Source organism: Musca vetustissima, unplaced genomic scaffold, assembly GCF_032173495.1.
Source record: "Musca vetustissima isolate MV318-11 ecotype Yass unplaced genomic scaffold, APGP_CSIRO_Mvet_v1 utg13007, whole genome shotgun sequence".
Classification (NCBI taxonomy): Eukaryota; Metazoa; Arthropoda; class Insecta; order Diptera; family Muscidae; genus Musca; species Musca vetustissima.
Genome location: NW_026881886.1, coordinates 170,486 through 198,399, shown reverse-complemented (window position 1 = coordinate 198,399; position 27,914 = coordinate 170,486). Strand labels below are relative to the sequence as shown.

At 36.8% G+C, this 27,914-nt stretch overlaps 3 protein-coding genes across 3 annotated transcripts; 1 reads left to right on the top strand and 2 right to left on the bottom strand.

Annotated features, from left to right (window-relative positions):
* The first annotated feature begins 1,474 nt into the window (after window positions 1-1,474).
* LOC133327945 (uncharacterized protein DDB_G0286299-like) lies at window positions 1,475-14,016 on the top strand. The gene is made up of 3 exons (XM_061536489.1): window positions 1,475-1,747; window positions 12,498-12,935; window positions 13,006-14,016. Exons 1-3 carry the CDS (start codon window positions 1,475-1,477, stop codon window positions 14,014-14,016), a joined length of 1,722 nt encoding a protein of 573 aa, XP_061392473.1.
* Window positions 6,301-8,389, bottom strand: LOC133327909 (V-type proton ATPase catalytic subunit A-like). The gene is made up of 4 exons (XM_061536445.1): window positions 8,300-8,389; window positions 7,519-8,216; window positions 6,466-7,443; window positions 6,301-6,393 (listed from the first exon to the last, which is right to left on the bottom strand). The coding sequence occupies exons 1-4, from the start codon at window positions 8,373-8,375 to the stop codon at window positions 6,301-6,303; spliced, it is 1,845 nt and encodes a 614-aa protein (XP_061392429.1). The 5' UTR covers window positions 8,376-8,389.
* Window positions 14,017-22,959: 8,943 nt separating the features above from the next.
* Window positions 22,960-27,500, bottom strand: LOC133327944 (sodium-coupled monocarboxylate transporter 2-like). Its single transcript, XM_061536488.1, has 8 exons — window positions 27,318-27,500; window positions 26,460-26,619; window positions 26,053-26,170; window positions 25,481-25,548; window positions 25,229-25,380; window positions 25,019-25,159; window positions 24,457-24,940; window positions 22,960-23,493 (listed from the first exon to the last, which is right to left on the bottom strand). The coding sequence occupies exons 1-8, from the start codon at window positions 27,488-27,490 to the stop codon at window positions 22,960-22,962; spliced, it is 1,830 nt and encodes a 609-aa protein (XP_061392472.1). The 5' UTR covers window positions 27,491-27,500.
* Between the last annotated feature and the right edge of the window lie 414 nt (window positions 27,501-27,914).

The following is a 27,914-nucleotide window of genomic DNA, read 5'->3' as shown; positions in this document are numbered from 1 at the left end:
ACTGTTGTAATTTTTCTTTTCATTTTCAAATTGCAAACTAATATTTTTGGCGCAAATTAGTAAATTTGTATGTATACTAACAAACATCAGCTGATCGACATTTAGATTATGATTGAAGGTATGTGTAAGCAATTAGTGTGTATTTTTGGATTTCGTTAATCGATGGTGACATGGTAGAGTAATACAAGGTAGGGCAGCTTGAGGTGAGTATCAAAAAATATAAAAAACATGTCAAATTTAAAAAAAAATATACACAAGTGGTTGTGTTTATTTCACAGTTTTTCAAAAAATAAAAATGCGAAAAATGAATGAAAGATTATGATTTCTTCCCAAAATTCAGTAGGAAACACCATGACATGTTTGTTTCATCCATATCAAAGTAATTACATTTAGAAGAACAGCATAAAAATAATTAAATTTTAATTAAAAAAATCGATAACAATTTCAATTAATAATCTTGCAGGTTCTGGGACATAGGAATATTTTTACAGAATAAATTAAAAGTATACCCCTTTCTTGTGGCTAAATCGAAATACCTGTTCTTGAACCTGCCAGAACATAGATTTTTTTTGCTACAGTAAATCAATTATTATTTATAATATAAAAATTATAAAATTCTTGTAGTACTGTTAACGGAATGCAATTATTATGTTATAAGGTACATTGCAAACTAGCTGCGATATAACAAATCTCGTTATAACGCATTTATTGGTCTGTTTATTGGTCTACTCGATTTTACTATTTTCTTCGATATCATAAAGGAAAATTCGTTATCGTAGTAAAAAATAGTAGATTCTTGCAGTACGGGAACAGACCATATGTTTACCATATACTTGTTTTATGAAACAATTTGATGTGTGGCCATATGTCATCTACCATCAAATAATATGTAATCGATAACACAAACATCTAGAAAAAATAACTCGTAATTGGTATTGTGTCATCATCGATTACTTTAAATTACCGACTACTACCCGACAGTTTAGCATTAACACTTTTAGTTGGCGTTTTATCGGCTGTTGTGCATTAATTCTTCTATTCGAAATTAGAGAGTTTTTTATTGAATATATTTTCGTTTAAATATTATCCAAACACATACGTATTTTTTATTGATACAAATAACATTGTTATTGCTTCAAACAAATAAACTACGTGTTCCATAACGACGGGTGAAACAAAAGTGTGAACTAGCAAATAAAAAAAGGAATATTCCGTGCCTGCTGTAGTTGTGTTTGTGTATGAGTAGAAGTTGTTTCAATACAATCAAAACTACCTACGATTTTTTTCATTTGTTCATTTCTCGCGTGAATATCAAAAGTAGAAGTGTGTTGTAGTAGAGTGTGCTTTGGCAAGGAACAAATATAAGAAAAAAAAAGAAGAAACAAAGTTTTGGATATTTGTCCTAAAACCACAAAGCATTAAAATCAATAAATCGTAATAAAAAAAGAAAGAAACAAAACCAAAATAAGAAAACATGTCTGAAGTTGTTGAAAATATTGATGAACAACAGCAAAATAGCGCGCCATCAACAGAAGCTGCAGCGCAGTCGACTGAGGCGACCACTGAAGTTACAAAACAAGTTGAAGCTGCCGATGAGACTCCCGCTCAAAGTGACACCACCACAAAGGAGGTGGTGGAGAAGGAGGATGCTACTACCAAAACACCAGATGCTGATGTGGAATCTTCAGCAAAACCGGCCGAGTCATCATCTTCATCGTCACCCATAGTGGAGAACAAAAAGACACCCGTAAGTGCCAGTTGTTTGTTTGTATATTTGTTGTTGACGTTCTCATCTTCGGTAATTTGTGTGTAGTCAGTTCGATAAGTACAAACGACAAAGCGCATATAAAGATTCGTCGTCGTATTGTCCAATTAACAAGGTTGCGCGATAAAGCTTACCTCGTTTCTGTTATAGACTCGTCATTTACTCGTGTTACTTGTTTTTTTTTTTCTTCTTTCGATTTTGTTTAAATATTGCTTTTATTATATTCGGGAGATTGTGGTGTTTAGTACACGAAGTAGAAATAAAAAAAAAAAAAACAAAAACAGCGATTTACTGAGAGATTAATGAAGCTCTCATGAGCAGCTCCAGCGCTGCTGCTGTTGACAGAATTTTTCCCGCGTGTTTTTTCATTTCCTTAGAGAATGGAACACTCTGGAAATGAAAGCATGCAATGAATTTCATTACATTTTGTCAGCACAATAGAAATTAGCAACAATAAAAATGGCAAATGCATAACACAAATATTTTCAAACAACATATTTTCCAAAAAATTGTGCCTACCCATTGGGCATTGTTATAATTGATTGCCATAATGGCAGCATAGCTAGCTCTACTGGTAAATGTTGCCCGCTTTTCCATTTTTTTTGTTTTAGTTATTTTTTATGAGAGATTTACATGAATCTTTGCTTGTGGTCTTGTCTGTTTCTCGTCCACATGTAACATCTTACCAATACATTCGACTACCCTATTTCATGGCAGTCAGTCATTCACATCTGTATATATCAAAACACCCGCCACCTCTAGCACCACACACCACATTTAGCCATCTTCCATCGTGACTGTATTTTTTCTGTTATTTTGGTTCTCTCTTGATCATAGGTGCCCATCAGTATACTTTAAAGTAGCTGCCTACTCACACGCATTGTTATGCTCTTTCAGTCAGTCGTTGTTTGACAGGCAACGAATGAACACATGCAGGGGTGCGCGCACGACGTCTTGTCCGCAGAACTAGAAAATCAACGAAATAACACTTAGGGATAAAAGTGTTTCAGTATATTTCGATTTTTATTTTATTATTCAAAATGCGTTTTGTATGTTTAAAAAATTTTAAAAACAACAGAACAATTTCTGTTTTTTTAAAGAATTAAATATTTGATAATTATCGTAGTATTTAATATTATTATTTAATATTATAATATGATTATTATCTCGGTATATGCTACTTTATAAACTTTATTAGATTTTTATGATTCATATAAAAACATTTTTAATAATGCTTTTATTTTATATAATAACAAAAATTAAATTCATCAATAATTTTTTCCGACCACAAAAATGTACACACAATTTTGTTCAGTACTGTTCTGTTTTCTCTCACACATACTAACGCATTTTAATTTTGGGCACCTATGCTCTTGATGTTGTTCAAGTTTCTGGTTTATTGGTGGTTTGTGTATTTGTACAACATTATATTTACATTTTTGTTTTTAGTTCGATTCGCCGTGTTGCCGGCCAGCCAAACCAAATGTATTTGATTTTGTTTTGTTGTATTTATGTATGCATGCACGCGCTAGCATGTGTGTGTGTGTTTCACATATTTTTTCCCTTTTGTGTTCTCAATGTTGTTTTTATTATGACGCCGCCGCTAACATTATTGCTATTGACGACGTCGTTATCAGTCATCCCATTTTTTTCTTTCAAAAGTTATTTGTTTTTATTTCATTGTTTTGTTCCAATTCTTGTTTCATTCGTTAGATTTGTTTTCCATTGTATTATGGTGTGTGTGTACGTGCGTTTCTTTTTTCCTATGTGTTTTGTGTTTGCTGTACTTTGTTTTTACATGTTGCGCTCGTGTTTTTTTTGTTGTGTTGTGTTTCTCTTCTACTTCGTTGGTTGGGCTGAAATGTAACGTTGTCTCACATGGTTGTTGGTTGTTGTTGGAAGGGAGGAGGAGAGGAGGGATTGTACGCAAGAGATGTAACATTTAGCCGCCGTTATTATTTCAAATGAATGACACCTACCTTACACAAGAGCAATGAGAAGAAGAGATGCCACATGTAATGTGTTTGACATATGCAATTCAAAGTGCATTGATAGCAAGCTTTGCTAAGCCTTTTTGAGGCTGTTGCAAATATGTATAGGGAAATTAAAACAATTTTTTGCAAACATTTGATGTAAGTCAATTGTAAAACATAAAAAACAAGGGAGAAAGAACCATAAATAATGATGAGAAAGGAGGAGGAGAGGAGGGATAGTAAGCAAGAGATGTAACATGTAGCCGCCGTTAATATTTCAAATGAATGATACCTACCTTACACAAGAGCGATGAGAAGAGATGCCACATGTGATGGCTTTGACATATGCAATGTAAAGTGCATTGATAGCCAGCCTTTGATAAGCCTTTTCGAGGCTGTTGCAAAAATGAAAAGGGAAATTAACAAAGATTTGATGTAATTCAATTGTAAAACTTCAAAAATAAAAAATAAGAGAGAAAACAATAAATAATGATGAGCAAGAATATTAATGAGGAATTACATTAATGAGAGCCAGATATGCCACAGAGCATTTAACATATGTGCACAATGTAAAGTGCATTGATAGCCTTGTTTACGACTTTGAGACTGTTAGCAAACATTTATTAAAAAATAAACTTTTTATTTGCAAAATTTAATGAAATTCTATTAAAAATTAAAAAAAATGAGAGCTTTAAACAATGAAGGGGAAATTGATGAGAAATGAAATGATATAAAACAATTTATAAAAGTAAACAAATTACTTGTGTATTCCCTCCGACCTCCACCCTTCCACTCCGCCTCATTTTTATTTAAAAAAAATGCAACAGGTGTTTCAATGTAACTTGTTTGAATATACATAATGTTTGTTTTTTTTTATTATTGTTGTTGTTGTTTAAATTTGTTTAGAGAATATATGTATGCCAGAAATGTATGTCATATACACTCTATGTAGATAGATACATGTTTTTTTTATTAACGATTACTAATGCTGAATACTAATAATAACTAATCATTTTAGTGTGTATTAACCAAAAAAACAACGTATGTATCTATATTGTTGTTGTTGTCTTTAATGATTTGTTTGTTTTTTTTTTTAGTTAGTAATTATTATAATAAGTAGTACACGGTATGGATTATACATATGAGAGCTTAATGTTGTTCGTTTTTTGGTTTTCAATATCAATTAAATATACAATAAAATTAGAATAGAATAACACATATAACATTTTATTTCTTTTTTTTTTGTAAGGAGAGAATATTTAAATGTAAATATTTTTCTTTTTTTAAAAGAAGGAAACATTTTTTTTTTGAATTTTTTGTAAAGGAATTATTTTTTCCTCCATCTCAAAAAGATAATTTGTCTCCAAAAAGATGTAATTTTTTTATAATATCTGTTCGGTTTTTGTTGCTGTTGTTGCTTTATAGAATAGGCGTAACATTATCTCTGTAAAGAAAAAAAAATGATTGGGGGAATAAATTATTTTTTATGTTATTTGTATATGCAATTACATAATTAAATTGTATATTTTTTTATCATTTTTATAATGTTCCTATAATTGCTATATTTATTATGTATATTTTTTTATTATTTTATAAAATTAAAATACAATTTATATTTTATAAAATAAAAAAAAAATAAAAACATTTTAAAATTCAATGAAAAAATTTAAAAGTATTTTTATTTATTATTCGAATAACATAAATTATATTTCAATAATTGGTCTTTTCCACAACCTGCAAGAATGTACAATTTTTTACTACGATAACAATTTTTTGTTTATGATATCGAAAAAATAGTAAAAATTAGTAGATTCTTGTTCCCGACCATAGTTATTTTTTAAAATTGTTAGATTTTAAATTTTTAAAGAATTTTTATTCGTTCAATCATTTTAAGTATTTAATTTTTGAAATTTTCATAATTATTAAACTTTTTATTCATTAAATGTTAAGAACATTATGAAAATTTTTATATCAAAATTAAAAAAAAAAATGAATTTAAGAACTTCATAATATTTTTAAATTTATTTTTTTTTATAAAATTCGAATTTAAAAAAATATTTTTTTTTATAATTTGAAAAAATATAAAATTTTTTATTACAAAATTACTAGCAATAAAAAAATATAAAATTTTTTGCAAATGAAAACTACATTTTTTTCTAATAATAATTTTTTTAATAAAAAAATGTGAAAACATTATTTTTTTTTAAATAAAAAATATATATTTTTTGTTTAAAAAAAGGAATATAAGTTTTATATCATTATATTGTAAAAAATAATAAACTTTTTAATATAAAAAAAATAAAATTTTTACATATGAAAAATACAACATTTAGATTTCTATAATGTTAATTTTTATTGTTTTTTTTTTTCAATTTTAACTTACCTTTTTGTTGTTTATCCAGCCAGCTACAATTATTGTTCGGGTTTCGGGTTTTCTTTTTGTTTTCTTCTTCTCCTTCTTCTTCTGCTTAGTATTTATTTTCGCTATTAGTTTTAGCTAAGGTTTGTCTTTAAAATTTCTCTATATATTGTTATGGTATTGGTTGTTATCTATCCTTCCCCTTAATCCTCCAAATTTCTAAAGGCCTGTTGCATGTCCTCATGCAGTTGTTCGAAATCGGCCTTTATTTTTGTCTCGCCATCCTTGACGGGATCCTGTAAATACAGCATCATTTCAATTGTTAGTCTCTCTCTCTCTCTCTCGCTTCTTTCCTCTTCTCAACTTACCTTAAATTTCATCGATGACAATTGATACATAATATTACCCATCGATTCGCGTATGGTATTCCATGTCACCTTATTATCCGATTGGGCCGTCGATTCCACAGCATGCCGGGCCAATTCATAGAAGGCAATCATATTCCTGAGCATACCCACTGTCTTATAGAATGGACACACACGATCATAGGGAGAATAGGAATTTTGTTGCAAGAAATCATCCTTCAACAGTTTGGCAACTTCCAAGGTTATTTTATCGGTCTCGGCCAACGAGGCCTTACCAACCAGCTGGACAATTTCCGATAAATCTTCTTCCTCTTGTAGGATTTCCTTAACCTTGGTCCGCAATGGTACAAATTCGGGGAAATTCTTATCGTAGTATTCATCCAAGGCCCGCATGTACTTCGAATAGGAAATCAACCAATTAATGGAGGGGAAATGTTTGCGTTGGGCCAGTTTTTTATCCAGACCCCAGAACACCTGGACAATACCCAAAGTGGCTGAGGTAACTGGATCTGAGAAATCACCGCCAGGTGGTGAGACAGCACCCACAATTGATACGGAGCCTTCACGTTCTGGGTTGCCCAGGCAACGGACACGGCCAGCACGTTCATAGAAAGTGGCCAGACGGGCACCCAAATATGCGGGATAGCCAGAATCGGCAGGCATCTCTGCTAGACGGCCAGAAATTTCACGCAATGCCTCAGCCCAACGGGAGGTGGAATCAGCCATCATGGCCACATTGTAGCCCATATCACGGAAATACTCCGAGAGAGTAATGCCGGTGTAAATGGACGCCTCACGGGCAGCGACAGGCATGTTGGAGGTATTTGCCACCAAGGCAGTACGTTTCATAATGGACTCCACCACACCATCAATTTCACAGGTCAATTCAGGAAAATCTCTCAAGACCTCAGACATTTCATTGCCACGTTCACCGCAACCGACATAGATGATTACATCGGAGTTGGAGTATTTGGAGAGGGACTGGAAGAGAAAGAAATAACAAAAATTAAATTAAAAAAGTGGACAAATCCCAATCTCCCTTTTCCCTTAACTTACCTGTGAAATAACAGTTTTACCACAACCAAAAGCCCCAGGAATGGCCGTAGTACCACCCTGGACACAGGGGAACAGCGAATCCAACACCCTCTGACCCGTAAACAATGGATGATTGGCTGGCAATTTCTCAATTACCGGTCTGGGTTGACGCACTGGCCACACCTGCAACATGGTGTGCTTTGTCACCTCACCATCAAATTCTGTTTCCAAGACGACATCTTCCATGGTGTAATTACCAGGTGGTGCAATATAACGCACCGTACCCTTACTGCGTGGACTAACCATCATTCGATGTTTAACCAAAGTGTTTTCAACGACAACACCATACAAATCACCTCCGGTGATGTGGGATCCCACCTTGACATTGACGGGGCTAAATTCCCAAGCGGTGCTACGTGACAGGGCGTGGACATTAACACCCTTGGGTATATAAATGGAGCTGGTCATTTCACCAATATCACGCAACGGACGTTGAATACCATCAAAAATACTACCCATAATACCGGGACCCAATTCAACGGATAAGGGTTTACCGGTTCGCAGGACAGGATCGCCCACGGTAACACCGGAAGTTTCCTCGTACACTTGAATGGTGGCCATATCACCCTCGAGACGAATAATTTCACCAACTAGTTCATAGTAGCCGACACGTACCAATTCGTACATAGCCGAACCGGACATGCATTCGGCGGTAACGACTGTCCGATGGGGAGAGAGGGGGAGACAAAGAGTATAGAAAATCATTATTGAGTTGGATAGGTTATGTGAGGTGGCCATTTACCTGGTCCAGATACAGCAAATACTCGTCCATATTTGGATTCTCGCTCCTCATCAGCGAAACGTTTCAACAACGACATTTTGGCAGGATGTGCTGAAAGAGTAAGGAGGAGTAAAACGAAAAATATTAGGACAAAGTAAAATGAAAAAAATGATAGGCTAATAGGAAAATATGATTATACATTTATATGAAAATTGTGGTCCAACAACCATAACCTAAAAATTTGTCCCAATTTTTTTATTTTTATTTTGAAATGTACAGCCACAAACAAATTTAATAGAATTTTTTATATGAAATTTTATCTGTATAAATATGAAAAGTCCATATTTTTGTTTTATATGGAAATCGAGGTCTAACATCCATAACCCAAAAATTTTTCAGAATTTTTTAAAGTTTTTGAAAATTTCAACCTCAAATTTAATATAAATTTGTATATGGATATTTAATCTGTATAAATGTAAAAAATGCATAGATTATTTTTACATGGAAATTGGAAAATAAAATTTATAATCTCAAATTTTTTCCAATTTTTTAAATATTTTTATAAAATTTTCAAAATTTTAATACAAATTACAACCTTGAATTTATGGAATTGTATATGGAATTTTATCTGTATAAATTCTGTATATATATCTGTATATATAAAAAACATGGAATTTTTTATACATAGAAATTGCGAATCAAAATTCATAACCTCAAGTGTTGTCCGACTATTTTTAAGATTTGGAAAATTATAATCACAATTTCAATACAAAACATTATATATGGAATTTATATGTGAATTAAATACATGCAAAAATTTATTGTTTTTACTTGCACTCCAAAAATGTAAACTCTAAAATTTTAAGTCAAGTTCTGTCTCAATATAACCTCAATTTTTTCAAGTTCTTTTTTTTTGAGATTTTCTTGTTTTGATATATTTTCCTAGATATTTTTTTAATATTCGGTACTTTGCCGAATTTTTTTAGGGAGTCATGAAATGTAAGAAAATTTAAAATGGCGTCTTAAACATAACCTCAATTTGTGGTTTTAAAATTTTTTGAAAAATTTGAAATGGTTTTCGGAACATAACATCAACATTAAATGGCTCAAAAATTTAAAAAAAAATTCAACATAATCTCAAATTAGGCTTAAGATATTTGGAGAGAGAGGGAGCTTACCCCTCGCTCCTCTCTCTGCAAATATCTTAAGCCTAATTTGAGGTTATGTTGAATTTTTTTATAGTCAATTTTTGTACAGAATTTAATACTATTTATGTGATGAAGACATTTCTTTTCCGAAATTTCACACAAGTTTTTCTCATTGTATGGGTAATTATCCTTTCAAAATTATTAATATCGGCCAATCTTTAGGTATAGACCCCCACCCCAAATATATAGGTCCACCCAAAACGAAGTGGCTTCACAAAATCTAGCCAACTTCTTCACAAAACATTTTCAAAATTCATAAGCTCAAGATTCTACAGGCCCCCATTCATTTTTTGGGTATACTGGAGATCATAGTTCCCAATTAAAACCATTTCTTGTGTATGTTGGCATTTTCGCCAAAATTATACCAAAAATTGTTAACAGATTTTTAGTTTTTTTTTTAATTTTGAAGTCAACTTGTTTCAAATTTTATTTTTTGCTTCTTTGTTATTAAAAAACAAAAACTTCGGACAAAGTATTTTTCAAACCATGTCCTTGGTACACTTGTGAAATTCCATCACCAGAACCAACCCAACACCAACACGAAGAAAACTCACTATTCCTTGAGGGACAATTTTAATCCATTTTTTTTTTTAAATTTGTTTAAATTATTTTTTTTTTTAAAATATGGTTACTTTGTTTTTTCTTCCTTTAGAAACTATTATGAAATTTGGTCATCTCAGTTTTGGAACAATGTTGTAGTCCTTACGACAAAGAAACTTTTTCATTTACAAGCAACCACCACTCATCAATTTTCGTTTTTTGTTGTTGTTGTTGTTCTTTTTCATTCGTCGTGGTTTTTTTTCATCTCCTCCTCGTCGTCGTCTGTTTGTCTCTCTGTCGTATGTCAGGCCATGAAGAAAATCTATACTGCTTCAGTCAACTTGGTGAGGAAATCGAACAAAAAAGGATTATGACATTGCAGGAAATGCTGATGAGGATTTTCTCGATTCATTTAATTTTATTTTTACTAAATTTGCGTTTTTTTTTAATTATCAAAACATTTTTTTTATTCTCACACTCTCCCAAATGTTTTGGGGTTTCTTTTTTAAACAAAAACACAGTTTTTTTTTTAAATGGATTACAAGAGTTTTCTTTTCCAATGTTTTTTTTGGCAATCGTTTTGCAGAATTTCCTTTCATTCATTATTTTCGCTTAAAAAAGTGATTTTAAAAATTTTAATTTGCTTTATTTTTGTATTGTTAAATCCATCCATGGGTTTGAACAATTTGACACATTTTCTTTTCAAAGCACATCAAATTTACTTACTTTTTTGTCCCTAAATTAAAAATTATAGATTTTTTTCTTCTAATTTTTTTTTCGTCTGCTGTACTCTGGATACCGAACCGTTCGATACGATTTGATGTTCTCAAATGAAAAATTTTTTCACACAAGAAGTATATTTTCCTTGTGAGAGTTTTTTTTTCTGGTTGAGAGGAAGAGAGTAAAATGAGAGCAGCGAATTTATTCCCAGAATATATATACGATGATGATGATTGGGGGACAAGTGTTTTTGTTTTGTGGCGAGTGAGTCGTGCATGCCACTCTGCGCATCACAAAATCATGCGCCAATTTTTTTTAAGATTTGTCACACACAATTGGCCGAAAGGAGGATTGAAAGAAACGCCAAAAAAAAAAATGAATTACGTTACTGTTGCCATCTCCCATCAAAATGGGATATGGCAATATTTTGGTGACATTTGACAGGTGGAGGGTCTAAATGAAAGCGTGTTGGGCGTAAAGACTGTAGAAGACCCAGAGGTCTTCTAATTGCTATAGAAGACCTAGAGGTCTTCTTATTGCTATCGAAGACCTAGAGGTCTTCTTATTGCTATCGAAGACCAAAAGGTGCTCTATTTCCTATAGGAGACCCATCGGTCTTCTATTTGCTATAGCAGACCCATAAGTCCTTTATTTGCTATAGAGGACCAATTGGATTTCTATTTGTTGTAGAGAACCCATATGTCTTCTATTTCTTATAGAAGAACCAGGGGTCTACTATTTTCTATAAAAGGCCCATACGTTTTCTGATTGCTAAATAAGACTCATAGGTCTTTTAATTGCTATAGAATACATAGAGGTCCTCCATTTGCTATAGAAGACCCATAGGTCTTCTAATTGCCATAGAATACCAAAAGGTCTTCTACTTGCTATATAGTACCCACAGGTCCTCAATTTGCTATAGAAGACCCATAGGTCCTCAATTTGCTATAGAAGACCCATAGGTTTTCTATTTGCTATAGAATACCAATAGGTCTTCTTTTTGCCATAGAAGACGTAGATGTCTTCTAATTACTATGGAAGACCTAGAGGTTTACTAATTGCTATAGAAGACCCAGAGGTCTTCTATTTGCTATAGAAGACCCAAAGAATCTCCTATTTGCTATAGAAGGCCCAAAGAATCTCCTATTTGACCAAAAGCTCTTCCATTTGCCATAGAAGACCCATAGGTCTTCTATTAGCTATAGAAGACCCATAGGTCTTCTATATCATATAGAAGATTCATAGGCCATATATTTTCTATAGAAGACCCATGGGTCTACAATTTGCTATATAAGACACAAAGGTTTTATATTTGCTAAAAAAGACCCATAGGTCTTCTATTTGCTATAAAGACCCATTGGTCTTCTAATTGTCCTAGAAGACCCATTGGTCTTCTAATTGTCCTAGAAGACCCATCGGTCTTCTAATTGTCCTAGAAGACCCATAGGTCTTATATTTGCTATTGAAGACCCTGAGATCTTCTATTGTCTGTAGACGACCCAGAGGTTTTCTATTGTATACAGAAAACTCTGAGGTCTTCTATTGTCCTTAGAAGACCTTACAATCTTATATTCCCCATGGAAGGTCCAGAGATATTTATTTTATCTACACAAAATTTAGTTGGCCCCTTTTTGGAACTCATGGAACACCTCTGCGAGTATTTAGATTTTCACCTGAACTTCTCCTTAAATGTGTTTTCCTTCGTCTGTCCTAATAACCACCCTTCTTTCTTTTTAATTTCCCTTTTACAGGCCAAACGTACACCCTCCAAACGGTTATCCTATGTAGAACGTGCCCGCCTTGAAAGTGAGGAATTGGTTAAAAATATGGGTGGCTCATTGGAAATGGAAGGTGGTCGAAGGACGCGCTCCAGTACCCGTGGTACACCAACCAGAGCGGCAGCTGCCGCTACACCACCGCCAGCTAAAAAGGCACGTACTTCACCGGCCAGTGGTGCCAGTACGCCGACACGTGGACGTGGGCGTGGACGTAAATTAGACACATCCACAGATAATGCTGCTGGCGAAGAGGAGGAGAAGGAAACCACCAAGGCCGCTGCACCAACACCAAGTAAAAAGAAAACACCAGCCAAGGGCGGTAGAGGTGGAGGTAGAGCGGCAGCAGCTGCCAAAAAAGAAGAAGCCGAAAAGGAACAAATGGAAACGGAGGAAGGGGACGAAGAGTCGAAGGTAGGTGGTGGATACACCTTTCTTTTTTCTTTGTTATAAATTGAAAATAATTATCAATTTTCTTTAATAGAAATCTGAGGACAAGAAAAAACCCCAAGAGGATGAAGTAGTAGATGCCGCCGTCGCCAAGGAATCAGAAGAACAAGACAAATCAGAAACCCCAGCTGTAGAGGCAACAAAGAACGAGGAAGAGAAGGTGAAAAAATCAGAAACCGATGCTACTGCTGAGGCTGAAACACAAGAAACAAATAAAACAGATGAAGAAAAATCAGCTGCAGATAATGTGGCAGAAGAAACAGCCACCGCCGCCGCACCGGAGTCTGCTACAGAGGCAGAAGCAACCAAACCCACAGAAACTGCAACGGAAGAACCACCTGCTAAAGATGTCACCGACACAACAACACCAGTAACACCATTGCCAGCCGTTACAGAAGAAACTCAATCCCAAGTGGTTGCGGCTGAGGAATCTACCGCCAAATCGGATGATGTGGTGGTCCTGCAATCCGATTCCAATGATAGTCCCATGAGTTCAGATGATGTGGAATTGGTTAATGAACAGATTGAAACCCCAACTTCTGCCGCCGGTGGTGGTGAGGAACCAAAAGAAACAACACCTGCTGCAGCCGCCCCCGCTGAAGCCAGTGAAACGGTTCTCATTGAATCTAAGGACACAACACCCGAACCCATGGAAGTTGATTCATCCTCATCGAGTAATGATGTTGTCGAAAAAATGGATGAAGATGTGGTAGTTGAATCACAAACAAGCAATGCAACAACCAGCACTACCGCCCCCCAAGATACGGCAACATCGGAAAATCATGAAAATAATGAGGCTGCCACAACAACACCAACAAGTGATCCTAAGGAAAATTCAGCAACAACAGAGACAGCTGTTGCCAATGCTGTTGGTGCTACCGATGTCACCGACAATTGTAATTCAAGCAATTCTTTGGAAAAGGATTCAGCGTCCAGCGATGTTGCCGTTGTTAACAATAATGCTGAAGAATCTTCGACAACAACAACAACTACACCTGCAATTACTAAAACAAATGAAAATGATTTATGTAAGTATATCGAATAGATAGAATAATAAGAATTTGTCTACAGAAGACGTTGAGGTTTTCTGTTGTCTATAGGATACCTTAAGGTCTTGTATTGTGTTTAGCAGATCTTCAGGTCTACTATTGTTTTAGGAGACCTTCCATAGAAGACTTTCATGTCACCTAGTGTCTATGAAAGACATTGAGGTCTCCTATTGTCTATAGAAGACCTTGACGACACCTTCAATTGTCTATGGAAGACATTGAGGTCTTCTACTGTCTACAGAAGATTTTGATGTTTTGTTATTGTCTTTATAGTGCCTATAAAAAAATTGAGGTCTTCTTGTGTTTATAGAGGTCTTTCATTGTCTATAGAAGACTTTGAGGTCGGTCTTCCATTGTCTTTAGGAGATCTTGACGTTTTCTTTAGGTTAGGTTAGGTTTGGGATGTACGGCTGTTGTAACAACCGTCCACTCGGAGACTATGTCCATTGTGATCATCCATTATGTATAGGTGTACCTATAAAGAGAGAGAAGAAAAGATAGTGGAAGAGTAGAGAGAGAGGTAGTCAGAATAGGAGGGAGCGGAAGCGGAAGAGACATTATTTTAGCCAAGTCAATTTTTTGACAAAGCCTAGAATTAGGTTAGGGTCTATTTTGGAGAAGAAGACTAGATTATCAATTTCATAACATCCAAACTGTTTATGTCTTCTGCTGATCAGCGATGGACATTTGCAAAGGATGTGCTCAATTGTTTCCACTTCTTCTTCATCCTCACATAGACGACAGTAATCCTCTCCACTGGAGTCCCACTTAGAAGTGAGAGATCTAACTTTGCAGTGACCAGTAATGATCCCCACAACGATCTTAATCTCCCTCTTGTTGTGATCCAGCAGCGAAGACGTTCTTTTATGAGAGAATTCTGGCCAGATGGATTTAGAGATTCTGCATGCAGGTTCCCTTAGCCATCTGTTGCCGACTACCTCGCAATAGAACGCACGGATTCTGCCAATGAAATAGCTAATAGGGGGTTTCACAGATCTCTCAATCAGAAGACTGGACGACTGTGACCCCCCTCGAGCAAGCTCGTCGGCTATCTCATTCCCTTCAATATCGTTATGTCCTGGAACCCAGCATAACCCAACTGTTTGACGTATATCATTCAGAGCGGTCTTACAATCATGAACTGCTTTCGAGTTTATAGTATGCGACTTCACCGCTTTCAGGGCCGCCTGACTATCTACGTAAATAGTCACCGGTCCTGTAAAGTCTGTATTAAGTGCTTTTACTATCTCGGCCGCTTTCGTGATTGCAAGAATCTCTGCTTGAAAAACGCTACAATCATTGTTGAGTTTATATGAGTTTCGTATACCTAATTCCCTGCAGTAGACGCCTGCGCCAGTGCCTTCTTCCATCTTGGACCCGTCTGTGAAGACTGACAGACCTGGCAGAGGTAGGGAGCCACTAGTCCAGGATTCCCTGTTAGGAAATTCGACTTTAATGTCATTAAAATCCCTGTGGGGGGGAATATAATCACTGATATGACTATCCCCCCTAAAAAGGTCATAACTTGGCGTTATGTTTAGAATGCTGGCATGACCATAGTTCCGCGATTTCAAGGCATCTGTTTCCCGGAGTCTCAGGGCACACCTAGCAGCCTGGAATTTGATCAGAATGTCCAATGGTTGGAGATTCAAGATTGCGTTCAAGGCTGCTTGTGGTGTGCTTCTTAATGCTCCAGTGATCAGAATTGAAGCCGATCGCTGTACTAAGCTCAGTCTTGTCAGCAGCTTCTTTTTATTCACCCCCTGCCACCAGACAAGACATCCATAGGTAAGTATGGGTAAGACAATCGTCGTATACAGCCAGTGTATAATTCCGGGTCTCAATCCCCAACTCTTGCCTATGGAGTTCTTGCATGAATAGAGTGCCATCAATCCCTTCTTAGAGCGTTCCTCGACATTCCTATTCCACAGTAACTTGCGGTCTAGGACAGTGCCAAGATATTTAGCTTCATCAGAGAGAGTTAATGTCACTCCACCAAGTGATGGCAGACGGAAACTAGGAACTTTGTATTTCCTAGTGAAGAGTACCAGTTCGGTTTTTGTGGGGTTTACACCAAGACCTTTGGTGCAAGCCCAATTTGACAGGGTTGAAAGAGCACCCTCCAGGATGTCTGATATTGTCGTAATAAACTTACCCCCAACCAACAAGACTACATCATCGGCATAGGCTACAACCTTTATCCTGAGATGATTGAATTTCATAAGTATCTCATTTATCACCAGAAGCCACAAAAGGGGGGAAAGAACTCCACCCTGAGGTGTGCCTCTGTTGACAGATTTCCTCACGGAACTCTCTCCTAGGGATGAGTTGATAATTCTGCTTTCCAGCATTCTATCAATCCATTCCGTAAGGAGTGAGGGGATACCTATGTCTACGAGAGCAGAATGGATTGCCTCTAGCTTCACATTGTTGAAAGCTCCTTCGATGTCGAGGAATGCTGCCAACGTGTAGCCAGAGGACTCCATATTCTTCTCGATGTATCCAACCACCTCATGCAGAGCTGTATCCACTGATCTGCCCTTGATATAGGCATGTTGGGATTCACTAAGTTTATTACGGTCAATGGTATCTCTAATTTCTGAGTCTAGTAACCTTTCTAAAGTTTTTAGTAGAAAGGAAGAAAGACTAATCGGTCTATAGTCTTTAGGTACCGTATGACTCGGCTTCCCGGCTTTCGGGATGAAGGTCACGGTAACCTCTTTCCATAGACTGGGTATGTACGACAAAAGTAAACAAGCCCTAAAAATGTCCTGCAGATATGATATTATCCGTTCATCTGCGTGTTGCAGCATGGCCGGTGTTATACCATCTGGACCAGGAGATTTGTAGGGTTGAAAACTATTTATCGCCCATATCAGTTTTGGGTATCTTATAGTGTCTTCTATCATCTTCTCCTCTTCCCTCGTCCGAACTGTAGGCTGATGCACACACTGCGCATCTTCCCTATAGTCCTTACAACCAGGAAAGTGGGTTGATGATAGAAGATCAAGAGTCTCACTGCCAGAGTTTGTCCACGTTCCATCACTTCGCTTAATACTTCCTATGGATTTTGGATCCTTAGAGAGTACTCTGCGGAATCTGGCCGCTTCGTTGACTCCTTCGATCGACTCGCTATAGCAGACCCAAGACTCACGTTTAGCTTTCTTGATTTCGCCCTTGTACCTATTGAATTGTCTTTTATAGACATCCCAATCTGTACTGAGCTTTGTCTTACTAGCTCTATTATAAGCTTTCCTTGCAGCCTTCCGCAAGGTTGCAAGGTCCTGTGACCACCATACCGGTTGAGATTTCTTCCCAGGGTATGTCAGGGGACAAGATGCCTCATAGCTCTTCAGAAGAGTGGCCGTGACATTTTTCACAGCTAATTCAACATCCTCAACCGTTTTGAGATCATTACGATCCCGAAAAGAGGCTGCTGTTTTAGCTTTGAATTTGTCCCAGTTCGTCTTCCGAGGATTCCTATAAGGTTTCTGTTTAACTCTAGAGGTAGGAATCTGGAAGGATATGAGTCTATGATCCGAAAAGGAACATTTCTCAGACACCTCCCAGTTTACGACCCCAGAGTCGTCCATATTTGTGAGGGTTATATCAATGACTTCACCTCTCACCCTATTTACAAAAGTTGGTGTATTGCCTCTATTACAAATTCTAAGATTATAGCTAAGTATAAACTCGAAGATGGACTCACCTCTTGTGTTTGTGTTGCTGCTTCCCCAATAGAAGTGATGTGCGTTGGCGTCACATCCCAAGACGAGGTCACCAACTCTACTCATCTCCTCCAATAGGCGGCATACAGCAGTGCCGGGTGGGTCAGGAGCTTCGTAGGGAAGATAGACGGCAGAGACTATCAGTGGCTTCGTGGTACCTCTGTCTAGTCTTGCTGTCGTCATATCTCCATTGCTGAAATTAGAAAGAAGCATTAAATTTAACTCCTTTTTAGCAAGAATACACGTTCTCACCTTCTCTCCATTGGAGGTAGACAAAAGCGTGTATTTGGTGTCGCCCAGTCCAGTCACCTTACCTTTGTACAGGTAAGGTTCCTGGATGAGCGCCACGTCGATGTTTGAGGAAGAAAGGGTGAGTAGCAGTTCAGCAGCTGCTGCTTTACAGTGATGCAGATTTATCTGGATCACGTTAAGCGCTTGCTGCTGCCTGCCTATTGTTTTGGAGTGGTGAGACGGAAACAAAGTTTCCCCATTCCATAAACAAGCTCACCCTTGTTCTTCCTCAAGTACTCCTCTCCCGCAGAATCGGTAGCGAACTTCGCGACTACACCGCCGTTCCTTTCAAACGAGGCGAGGATTCTCCACCTCCTCGTCTGAAGGCCGTCGTTCTGCTTCTCCAATAACCTCAGTGTCTTCTCCAGCCCCTTGAAAGGTTTTGGGATAAACACCGAGGTTACCATACCGCTCGGTATCTCTTGAACCGCTACGGCCGCCAGACGACCACCCTCCCAAAGGGGGTCCAGGCTGTTGATTGTCTTCTTAAGAAAATCTGAAGTCTTCTTAGTGCGACAATCAACAACCTTTACTCCTTTGTAAGAGGAGGTCAGGCCAAACCGCAGGCTCTCTCGATCAACCTCGTCGGACAGGAAGAGGTCCTTCAGATAGCTGTCGACCAGCTCCCATCTCTCCTCACTGATAAACCCGTCAGGGTCAGCTCGGTCGATGATCGCTACCCGCAGATCTTCCGGAACCTCTTTTGGATCAGCAGAGTCGCTTTGCTTAGTTGTAGGTGTCCGGGCTACCTGCTTCGAGACAGCGTGTTTGGTTTTCACCCCACAATCGCTGCTCTTGGCAGGTTTCTCCTTCGACGCTACCACCGAAGCAAAGGAAGCAGAGCTCTGTACGGCCGACGACTGCGTGGGCCTCTTTGCAGCAGGTTGTTGCTCCTCCGAGGACCTCATTCTCTTGACAGCCGTGGGCTGTGGCCGAGATTTGGCACCCGGGGTAGCAGCTACCACAGAGGTATGCCCAGCAGACGCAGGCACCTGCTTCGCGTCCGCTACCTTCTGCTTAACCACTGACGACTGCCCAATTGTCACCGCCTTGGCTGTCAGCTTTGGCAATTCGGCAGAAGGTGGATTGACAGAGGGCGGTTGTGCCTTATCGGTCTTCTTGGAGGCCTTTTTGCGGGCTCTCTTTCGGGCCGACTTCGACAGTCCCCTGCCTTCTGTCTTTGTGGATTCTGATGTCTGAGACGTCTCAGTACTCAGTTTACCCTTTGGGGGTGCTGAGGGCTTAGACGTCTCAGGCATCAGCTTCCTGGATGTACCGGGGCCATCAGCAGGTTTCTCCTTCTTAGAAGGGACTACCGCCGTGGTCTTAGTACTGGGTCGGGGGATCCTGTCAATCAAGAAGTCCCTCTCAATGTCATCAGGATAGTTCCTAGAGAACTTCCTAATGAGTTTGAGGTTCCTCTTGATTAACAGGAACTCCTTACCCGTGATGGAGTCGCTGTCCCGTCCAATGTACCGTTTGCAGAAATTGACTGCTCTCCGATACATTTTCTTGGCAGCGATCTCCTTAGCGTTAGCTTGTCTATCAGATAATGGTACAGATGAATCATCCATCTTAACGATGGGAGCCTCATCGGTGCCAGCATCTGCTTCGACAGCCAACTGCCTTAGAAGCCTCGCGACGTCACTGCAGGCCGTGGAGGTTGAGTCAACGTCTTCAACCTCGCCAGGGTTTGCCTCCTTAGTCAGCCGAGGGGACCCTCCTTGCTTCAGGGGAGACATCATGGTTTCTACCGTACTTATCACCGTGGTTCTAATAACGGTGGTTTCCATAATGTCATCCTCGTCCGACAAGAGAGAGTCATCCCAGAGCTGATTTGGGATGCTCTCCTGACTGAGGCGGAAGGAGCCGGTTTCCTCTAGAAGGTCGAGGAGAAGATTCGACTGCCTCTCCAGGCTCGCATTTACGTCATCGAGAGATGGACAGGTGGCTAAAGATAGGTCCAGGGGAATTGCTTGGGTCGTCAACACTTTGGGGGAATCATTGATGTCTGACCTTGTAGAGTTCGAGACTGAGGGTGCCAAGGCAGCCACACCAACATCAGTCGAAGGTTCGCATTCATTGTTGTTTTGTTTTTTGGGGGGGGGGGTGTATTAAAAATTGGCTCCATAAAAAGTGCTGTTAGTGAGGATTTGAGGTCGACCATGGCATAGCCTCTTACCATGGAAAGGACTTGGCAACTAAGCCTGAAACACTTGTTGAGGCGCCCAGGTATCAACAAGGCTCCGTTCTAATACAGTCGGTACCCTGACTGCAAACCGTGGAACGCTGATAGGCACGAGGTCGCATGACACCCCAGCGTTAGGGGAGACACTTTAAGAAGGTAGTGTCCCAAACCTTGAGATGGATATATGGGAGGGGCGCCATTCTCGCCTCGTCGACTCAGGGATCATTGGCACTCGGTCATTTCCTCCGAGACTCTCCCCCTGAGCCCGCTGATTGTCCGCGACTGTTTATTGGTTATTAACAGTTACCCAACGAATGGTGTTGGGCTTTCCACTATCCGCAACCTGTGGACGCGTCCGATAGCATTCAGCTTTGCTCCCCGTAGGCGGCTATATAGCATTCAGCTTTGCTCCCCGTTTTCTTTGGCTATAGAAAACTTTTTATTGTCTATATAAGATCTTGAGGACTTCTATTGTCGACTTTGAATTTTTATATTGTGTATGTTGTCCTTAGAAAACCTTGGGGTCTTGTATAAACAATATAGACTATAGGCAATATAAGACCCGAAGGTCTTCTAAGAATAATAAAAGTCATTGGACCCTTGAAAAATAATTATTTAAAAATCCACGCTTTGAAGGTTATTTGGGTCTTGAAAAATAATTATTTAAAAATTCACGCTTTAAAGGATATTTGGGTCTTTGAAGGTCTTCTAAGAATAATAAAAGTCATTGGACCATTGAAAAATAATTATTTAAAAATTCACGCTTTAAAGGATATTTGGGTCTTTGAAGGTCTTCTAAGAATAATAAAAGTCATTGGACCATTGAAAAATAATTATTTAAAAATCCACGCTTTGGAGGTTATTTGGGTCTTGAAAAATAATTATTTAAAAATCCACGCCTATGAGGACATTGGACCACTGAAAAATAATTATTTAAAAATCTACGCTTTGGAGGTTATTTGGGTCTTGAAAAAATTATTTAAAAATCCACGCCTAGATACTTGAAACCCCCTGAGGTGTTCTTTTGCTTATAGAAGTTAATTTTTCCAATTTTTCTCATTTTCTATTCTCATTTTATTTTTAGGCGAACCAAAAATTGCCACATCTCCAACAACAATTACAGCGGCCAATGATAACAGCTCTGCCACAGCCACAGCAACAACAACGACGCCGCAAACTTGTAATTAGGGAAGATAACAACAACAACAGCAAATTTGGAGCTTTAACTCTAGCAATAATGCCGCCGCCTGTTCTCTAATGTGCGCTGCTGCTGTGCAACAACGGCAATATCACACAAAATCCAAACCCAACTAAGCCCCCCACAAAAACACATCTAAATAATTACCTTACCTATCGTCGTATATATCATTTATTACAACAACAAAAACAACAACAGAAAACAAGAGTTATAGGAAAAGTGTTAAATCACCGTTTTATCTTAAATATAAAAATAAAAACAAATAATAATAGAATTTAAACAAAAAAATCAAACGTTAGTAATCCCACTTACACACCACTCAACTCCACAAAAAAAATATTGGCCCCTCTTTCCAAACAGTTCAAAAACAAATTGTGTCTCTTTTTTGTTTTTTTTTTTTTTAATTCTTAGTTTTAGACCCCCAACAATAACAAATTTATATATTTCAGCTTTTTATATATATTACAACTATAAGTTTTTATGTTAATATTCTGAAGTTTTGAAAAAAGAAACAAATTTTTATTATCTTTTATTTGATTTCACCACCTCCAAGACCTTTAATCTCCCACATAGTTTTTTTAAGCCTTCATACATTGTTTTCAAAATGTATAAAATAATTTTATATATTTACAAAAAAATATATATCTTATGAAAAACAAAAACCACAACAAAAACCATTTAATTCTTTATATATATCTGTAGTTATATAAACTGGATTAATAGTTGTAATGTCTAAAAGTTAAAAAATTATAATAAAAGCAAAAATAATATTAATACTAAATAATAATAAAAATAATATAATTCAAATAAATGATGTTCAACAAAATAAAAAAATAAATAAAACAAAAAAGTAAAAAAAACAAGAACTCAGTTTTTAATTTTTTCAAACCTTGGAGGCCATTGGACCCTTGAAAAAAAATTATTTATAAAACCACGCCTTGGAGGCCATTGGACCCTTGAAAAATAATTATTTAAAAATCCACGCCTTGGAGGCCATTGGACCCCTGAAAAAAATTATTTAAAAATCCACGCTTTGTTTGGGTCTTGAAAAATAATTATTTAAAAATCCACGCTTTAAGGCCATTTGGGTATGGAAAAATAATTTTTAATAATCCACCCTAAAGACCATTTGTATGTGGAAAAATAATTATTTAACAATCCACGCCTAAAGGCCATTTGGGTCTTGAAAAATAATTATTTAAAAATCAACACATTGAAGGTTATTTGGGTCTTGAAAAATAGTTATTTAAAAATGCAAACCTCGAGGTTATTTGGGTTTTGAAAAATGTTTATTTAAAAATCCACAATTTTTTATTTTAATTTTTAACATTGCAATTAAACATAACCTATAATTTAATCATTCATTGTTATTATTTTTTTTATTTATTATTATTATTTTTTTATTTATTATTATTATTTTTTTATTTATTATTATTATTTTTTATTTATTATTTTTTTATTTATTATTTTTTTATTTATTATTATTTTATTATTATTAATTTTTAATTATTATTAATTTGTATTTATTATTATTCTATTGTTTGTTGTTATTAAATGTAATTTGAAGATTTTCATCAGCCAACGATGGGTGAGGTGTCTTCAAGGGAACACTTTCGGCCACGTAACGTATTGGTTCCTTAGTCTCCTTCAACCATCTGCCAATTATTGGTGAATATAATTTGGGATCACATTTTTCATCTTCCGCCGGTTTCCAAATATAACTTAAAGGTATGGCTGTAAACCACACCAAGAGGGTACCAATTACCTGATACCAATAGAAAGAGATTTCATATAGAGAAAATGGGCGATTGCTGCCGAAGGCGGTGGTGACTAGGTTAGGAGTCTCTGTCGACGTTGTTGTAACATTTATGGGCACGGATAGTTGGGGAGTTGTCATGGTTCGGTTGGTGGTGTTTTGTATTAAACTATAGAAGTTGTAATTCTCACATTCATCGATTTTTGTTGGCAGTGGATCGTATTTGATGGCACCCGAATTGAAACGCATCTGGGCATTGGTAATAATCCAGAGCATTATGGTCATGCTGACACATAGGGAGGTGATGACGACCTGGAAAAGGGACATTAAAAGAATTATTTTTTATATACAAAGGTAGGTATATAGACCTATAGAGGACTTATAGGCCCTCTAGAGACTATAGAAGACATATAGGTCCTTTAGGGGCTACAGAAGACGTATAGGCTCTCTAGAGACTATAGGAGAACTATAGGTCCTCTAGAGACTATAAAAGACCTATAGGTCCTCCAGAGACTATAGAAGACCTATAGGTCCTCTAGAGAATATAGAAGACTTATAGGTCCTCTATAGACTGGAGTAGACGTATTGAACCTTTGAACCCTTGAAAAATATTCATTTAAAAATCCATCCCTAGGGGGCTATTGGACCTTTGAAAATATTTATTTAAAAGCCACGGCTAGGAGGCTTTTTGGATCTTGAAAAATAATAATTTTAAAATCCACGGTTAGGAGGTTATTTGGGTCTTGAAAAATAATTAATTAAAAATCCCCGCCCAGGAGGCTATTTGGGTCTTGAAAAATAATTAATTAAAAATCCCCGTCCAGGAGGCTATTGGACCCTTGAAAAATACTAATTAAAAAATCCACGCCCAGGAGGCTATTAGACCCTTGAAAAATACTAATTTAAAAATCCACGCCCAAAAGGCTATTAGACCCTTGAAAAATATTTATTCAAAAATCCACGCCTGGAGATCATTTGGGCCTTAAAAAAATATTTTTTTTAAAAACCCACGTTTTGGAGGTTTTCTGGAATTTGAAAAATATTTATTTAAAAATCCACGTCTGGAGATCATTTGGGTCTTGAATATTATTAAGTCTATGAAGATCTATTTATAAGTCTATGGAGATCTATTTATAAGTCTATGGAGATCTATTTATAAGTCTATGGAGATCTTTTGGACTTTGAATAATAAAAAAGTAAAAAAAAAAACTGCAGCCTAGGGGGTCCTTGAAGCCAAGGCATTCTCTATACGAAAGCAAAAATCTTCCAACTTACCTTTCCATTAACCCTTGGCACCAGCATGCCCAACATAAACACACCCACAACAGCTCCAGTGTTCAACGAAAATATCGTCAATATCGTTTGAAGAATTGAACTGAATTTCTCGACCAAAAATCCACCGGCAATACAATAACAACCCATAACGACAACAAATAGCTTCATAATAGCATTGGCCCGAGCATCAGTGTGCTTAATAAACGGTTTGATGTAATCGAAGTAGGCAACACCGGCCAAGGAGTTAAGCGTTGCCGACATGGTACTCAAGGCCGCACTGAAGACACACGAAATGAAAATACCCGGCATTCCGCTTAAATGTCCCACAACATCCTGCACAAAGAATGGCATCATTTTGTCGGCTTTTTCAACCACACCAGCCAGAATGGGATCACAGCCGGCATAACGGGCATACATAATGACACCTGTGAAGCAATTGGACAACATTATGGCAAGGACACCACATCCCGTCCATACTAGAGATCTAGGCAAGAAATGAAAAGAGGTAAGCAAGCAGTATTTTTGAGAACCAAGCATTTCAAAATTTTAATTTCCAACTTACTTTTTGGCATGCTTCAGGCTGGGTAGCGAAACAATACGCTGTACACAGCTTTGATTTAAACCGAGATGTCCAACCCACAAAAATAGACCAGCACTGAACATACCCACCACAGAGTTCCGAATGCGCGGATCCAAACCGTAGCTGTAAGTAGGATAAAATTTAAAATTTGGTTTCTATCATCCAAATAACAAATTCATTTTCCTTTCTTACTATAGATCCAAGCGTTTACCATCAGCGGCAAGATCGAGAACTTTTCCCAGACCACCAACTTTATTGATACCCAATATGGCAACCAATAAAACCGAGGTTACCATAATGCCAGCCTGCACCACATCGGTCCAGACAACAGCCTTAATACCACCCTGGATGTGGATGTTAAAAAGGGATTAGAAATATAATTCAAAGAGAGGGGGAAGAGAGAGAGAGAGAGGAAAAGAGAAAGAACAAGGGAGGTTGACTTACCAACATTGTGTAGAATATGCAGATGGAACACACTATGGTGTTGATAATATGAATATTAATGCCGGTCACTGGAAAATAGAAGGGAACATGAATTATTTGTGGATATATCGAACAAATATTCTTTAAAAAATCCACGTCTTGTAGGTCCTTGAATAAATAGTCTTTAAAAAATCCACGTCTTGTAGGTCCTTGAATAAATAGTCTTTAAAAAATCCACGTCTTGTAGGTCCTTGAATAAATAGTCTTTAAAAAATCCACGTCTTGTAGGTCCTTGAATAAATAGTCTTTAAAAAATCCACGTCTTATAGATCCTTGAATAAATAGTCTTTAAAAAATCCACGCTTTATTGGTCCTTGAAAAAATATTTTTCAAAAAATCCACGTCTTATAAAGTTTTTGAAAAAATTTTAAGAATCCGCGTCTTAAGCAGTCCTTGAAAAAATATTTTTAAAAAATCCCTGTCTTATAAGTCCTTGGAAATATATATATATATATTTTTTTTTTTTTAAATTTAAAGCCTAGGGATTTGTCTCTTAAAAAATCAATACTTTTATGGTATTACTTTCAATTTACCTTGGGCAAAGGCCAATGATGGCACGAACATAATCACAGGTAGCATCAGGCAGGTACTTAAAACAAAAGTTCCGGTAATAAGTTTTCTGGTTAATTTATTGAAACGCAATTGAAGATACTGAAAATAAAGGGGAACAAAAGAAAGGAACATTTAATTAAAATAATACCAGAATTCTTTCCAGAACCCAAAAAGACCAGCAAATATCTTGTATTATGGAAAATAGAAGATCAAGGTCTTGCAAAGCTATTAAAACATTATCTTTAGATCTTTAAAAAAAGTAATACCCCGACCTTCTTTAGAAGATGAATTGTTATTATTTATGTATGTGTGTTGTTATGAAGATTTGTTTATGAGATTAGTGATCTCACGATCAGATAACATGACACCTGTCTTTGGCCGTACTTACCTCATAACAATTTGTGATGTTGTTGTTGTAGAATACCGGTATAATAATATAATTTAAAATCGGTATAACCATGCAAACGGCCGAGACCATAAACATATAACCAATGCCAAAGGAATAGTTTTCCGAGGGTACCGACATAATGGCTATGCCAGACAGTTGACTGAAAGTTTACAAAAAATGTTTTATTGTTATAAAAAAATAAAAAAAAAATTATCTAAATTTTAATTCATAGCGTAAGAAAATAATAAAAGAGAATATGGGGTGATCACGATTAAATTTCGATGGCCTAGCAACCGTTTGTTGAAGCGGCATTTTTTTAAGAAAATTGTTTTAGGACAAACAGGCGAGGGTTTTAAAAAAAATATTCTTTTAAAGTTTTCAAGCTTTATATAGTCCTTGAAAAAATATTCTTTTAATGAATCCAAGCTTTGAACAAATATTCCTTGAACAAATATTCTTTTAAAGAATCCAAGCTTTATATAGTCCTTAAAATTTTTTTCTTTAAAAAGTCCACGCCTTTTATAGTCCATGAAAAAATATTCTTTAAAAAATCCACGCTATATATAGTCCTTGACCTTATATAGACCAGGAAAAAATATTCTTTAAAAAACCCACGCCTTATACAGTCCTTGAAAAAATATTCTTTAAAAAACCCACGCATTATACAGTCCTTGAAAAAATATTCTTTAAAAAACCTACGCCTTATACAGTCCTTGAAAAAATATTCTTTAAAAAACCCACGCCTTATACAGTCCTTGAAAAAATATTCTTTAAAAAACCCACGCCTTATAGAGTCCTTGAAAAAAATATTCTTTAAAAAATCCACGCCTATTGGTCTTTGAAACTCGTTTTCCTTACCTTGCCACCAACGATATGGCTATGGGTAGGGTTTTCATTTTCTTGCCGCCCATTAGATATTCTTCGGTGGTATTTTTCGATTTCGAAAAGAACCCAAAATAGGCCCCAATACCGGCCGATACCATTAACATGAATGAAAACACAATATAATCCGCTGTGCCAAAGGAAAACATTTTGGCTGCATTTTCCGCAAGGGTGGGCTCGGTGGCAGCAAGGACGCTGGCTGTTGGTTTCATTGCCAGGATATGTTCGTTTTTCCTTCGAAGGGGTAGAAACTATTTCAAATTACTATCCAAAACCTTAAAACGCTCCTTTCGTGTCGAACTTGTCTGCTGGCCTCAACATCAAGATGAACTCTGATGGTGTGAATCGTTAGTTTGGCGACATTTAATATTAGTAGTTGTCATTAATTCTTATCAGATGCTACCTCAACAACAGATTTACTGATTTTAGAATTTTTGTTGCTGTTTACGCTGATTCATTAGCAGATTTACTAATTTTTTGTAGTTGTTTTTTTTAGAGGGTACTTTAGATTGTTGCCATTTACGTTGCCTCATTGGCTGTACGGTAGTTGCCATAAATATTTATATATCCAGA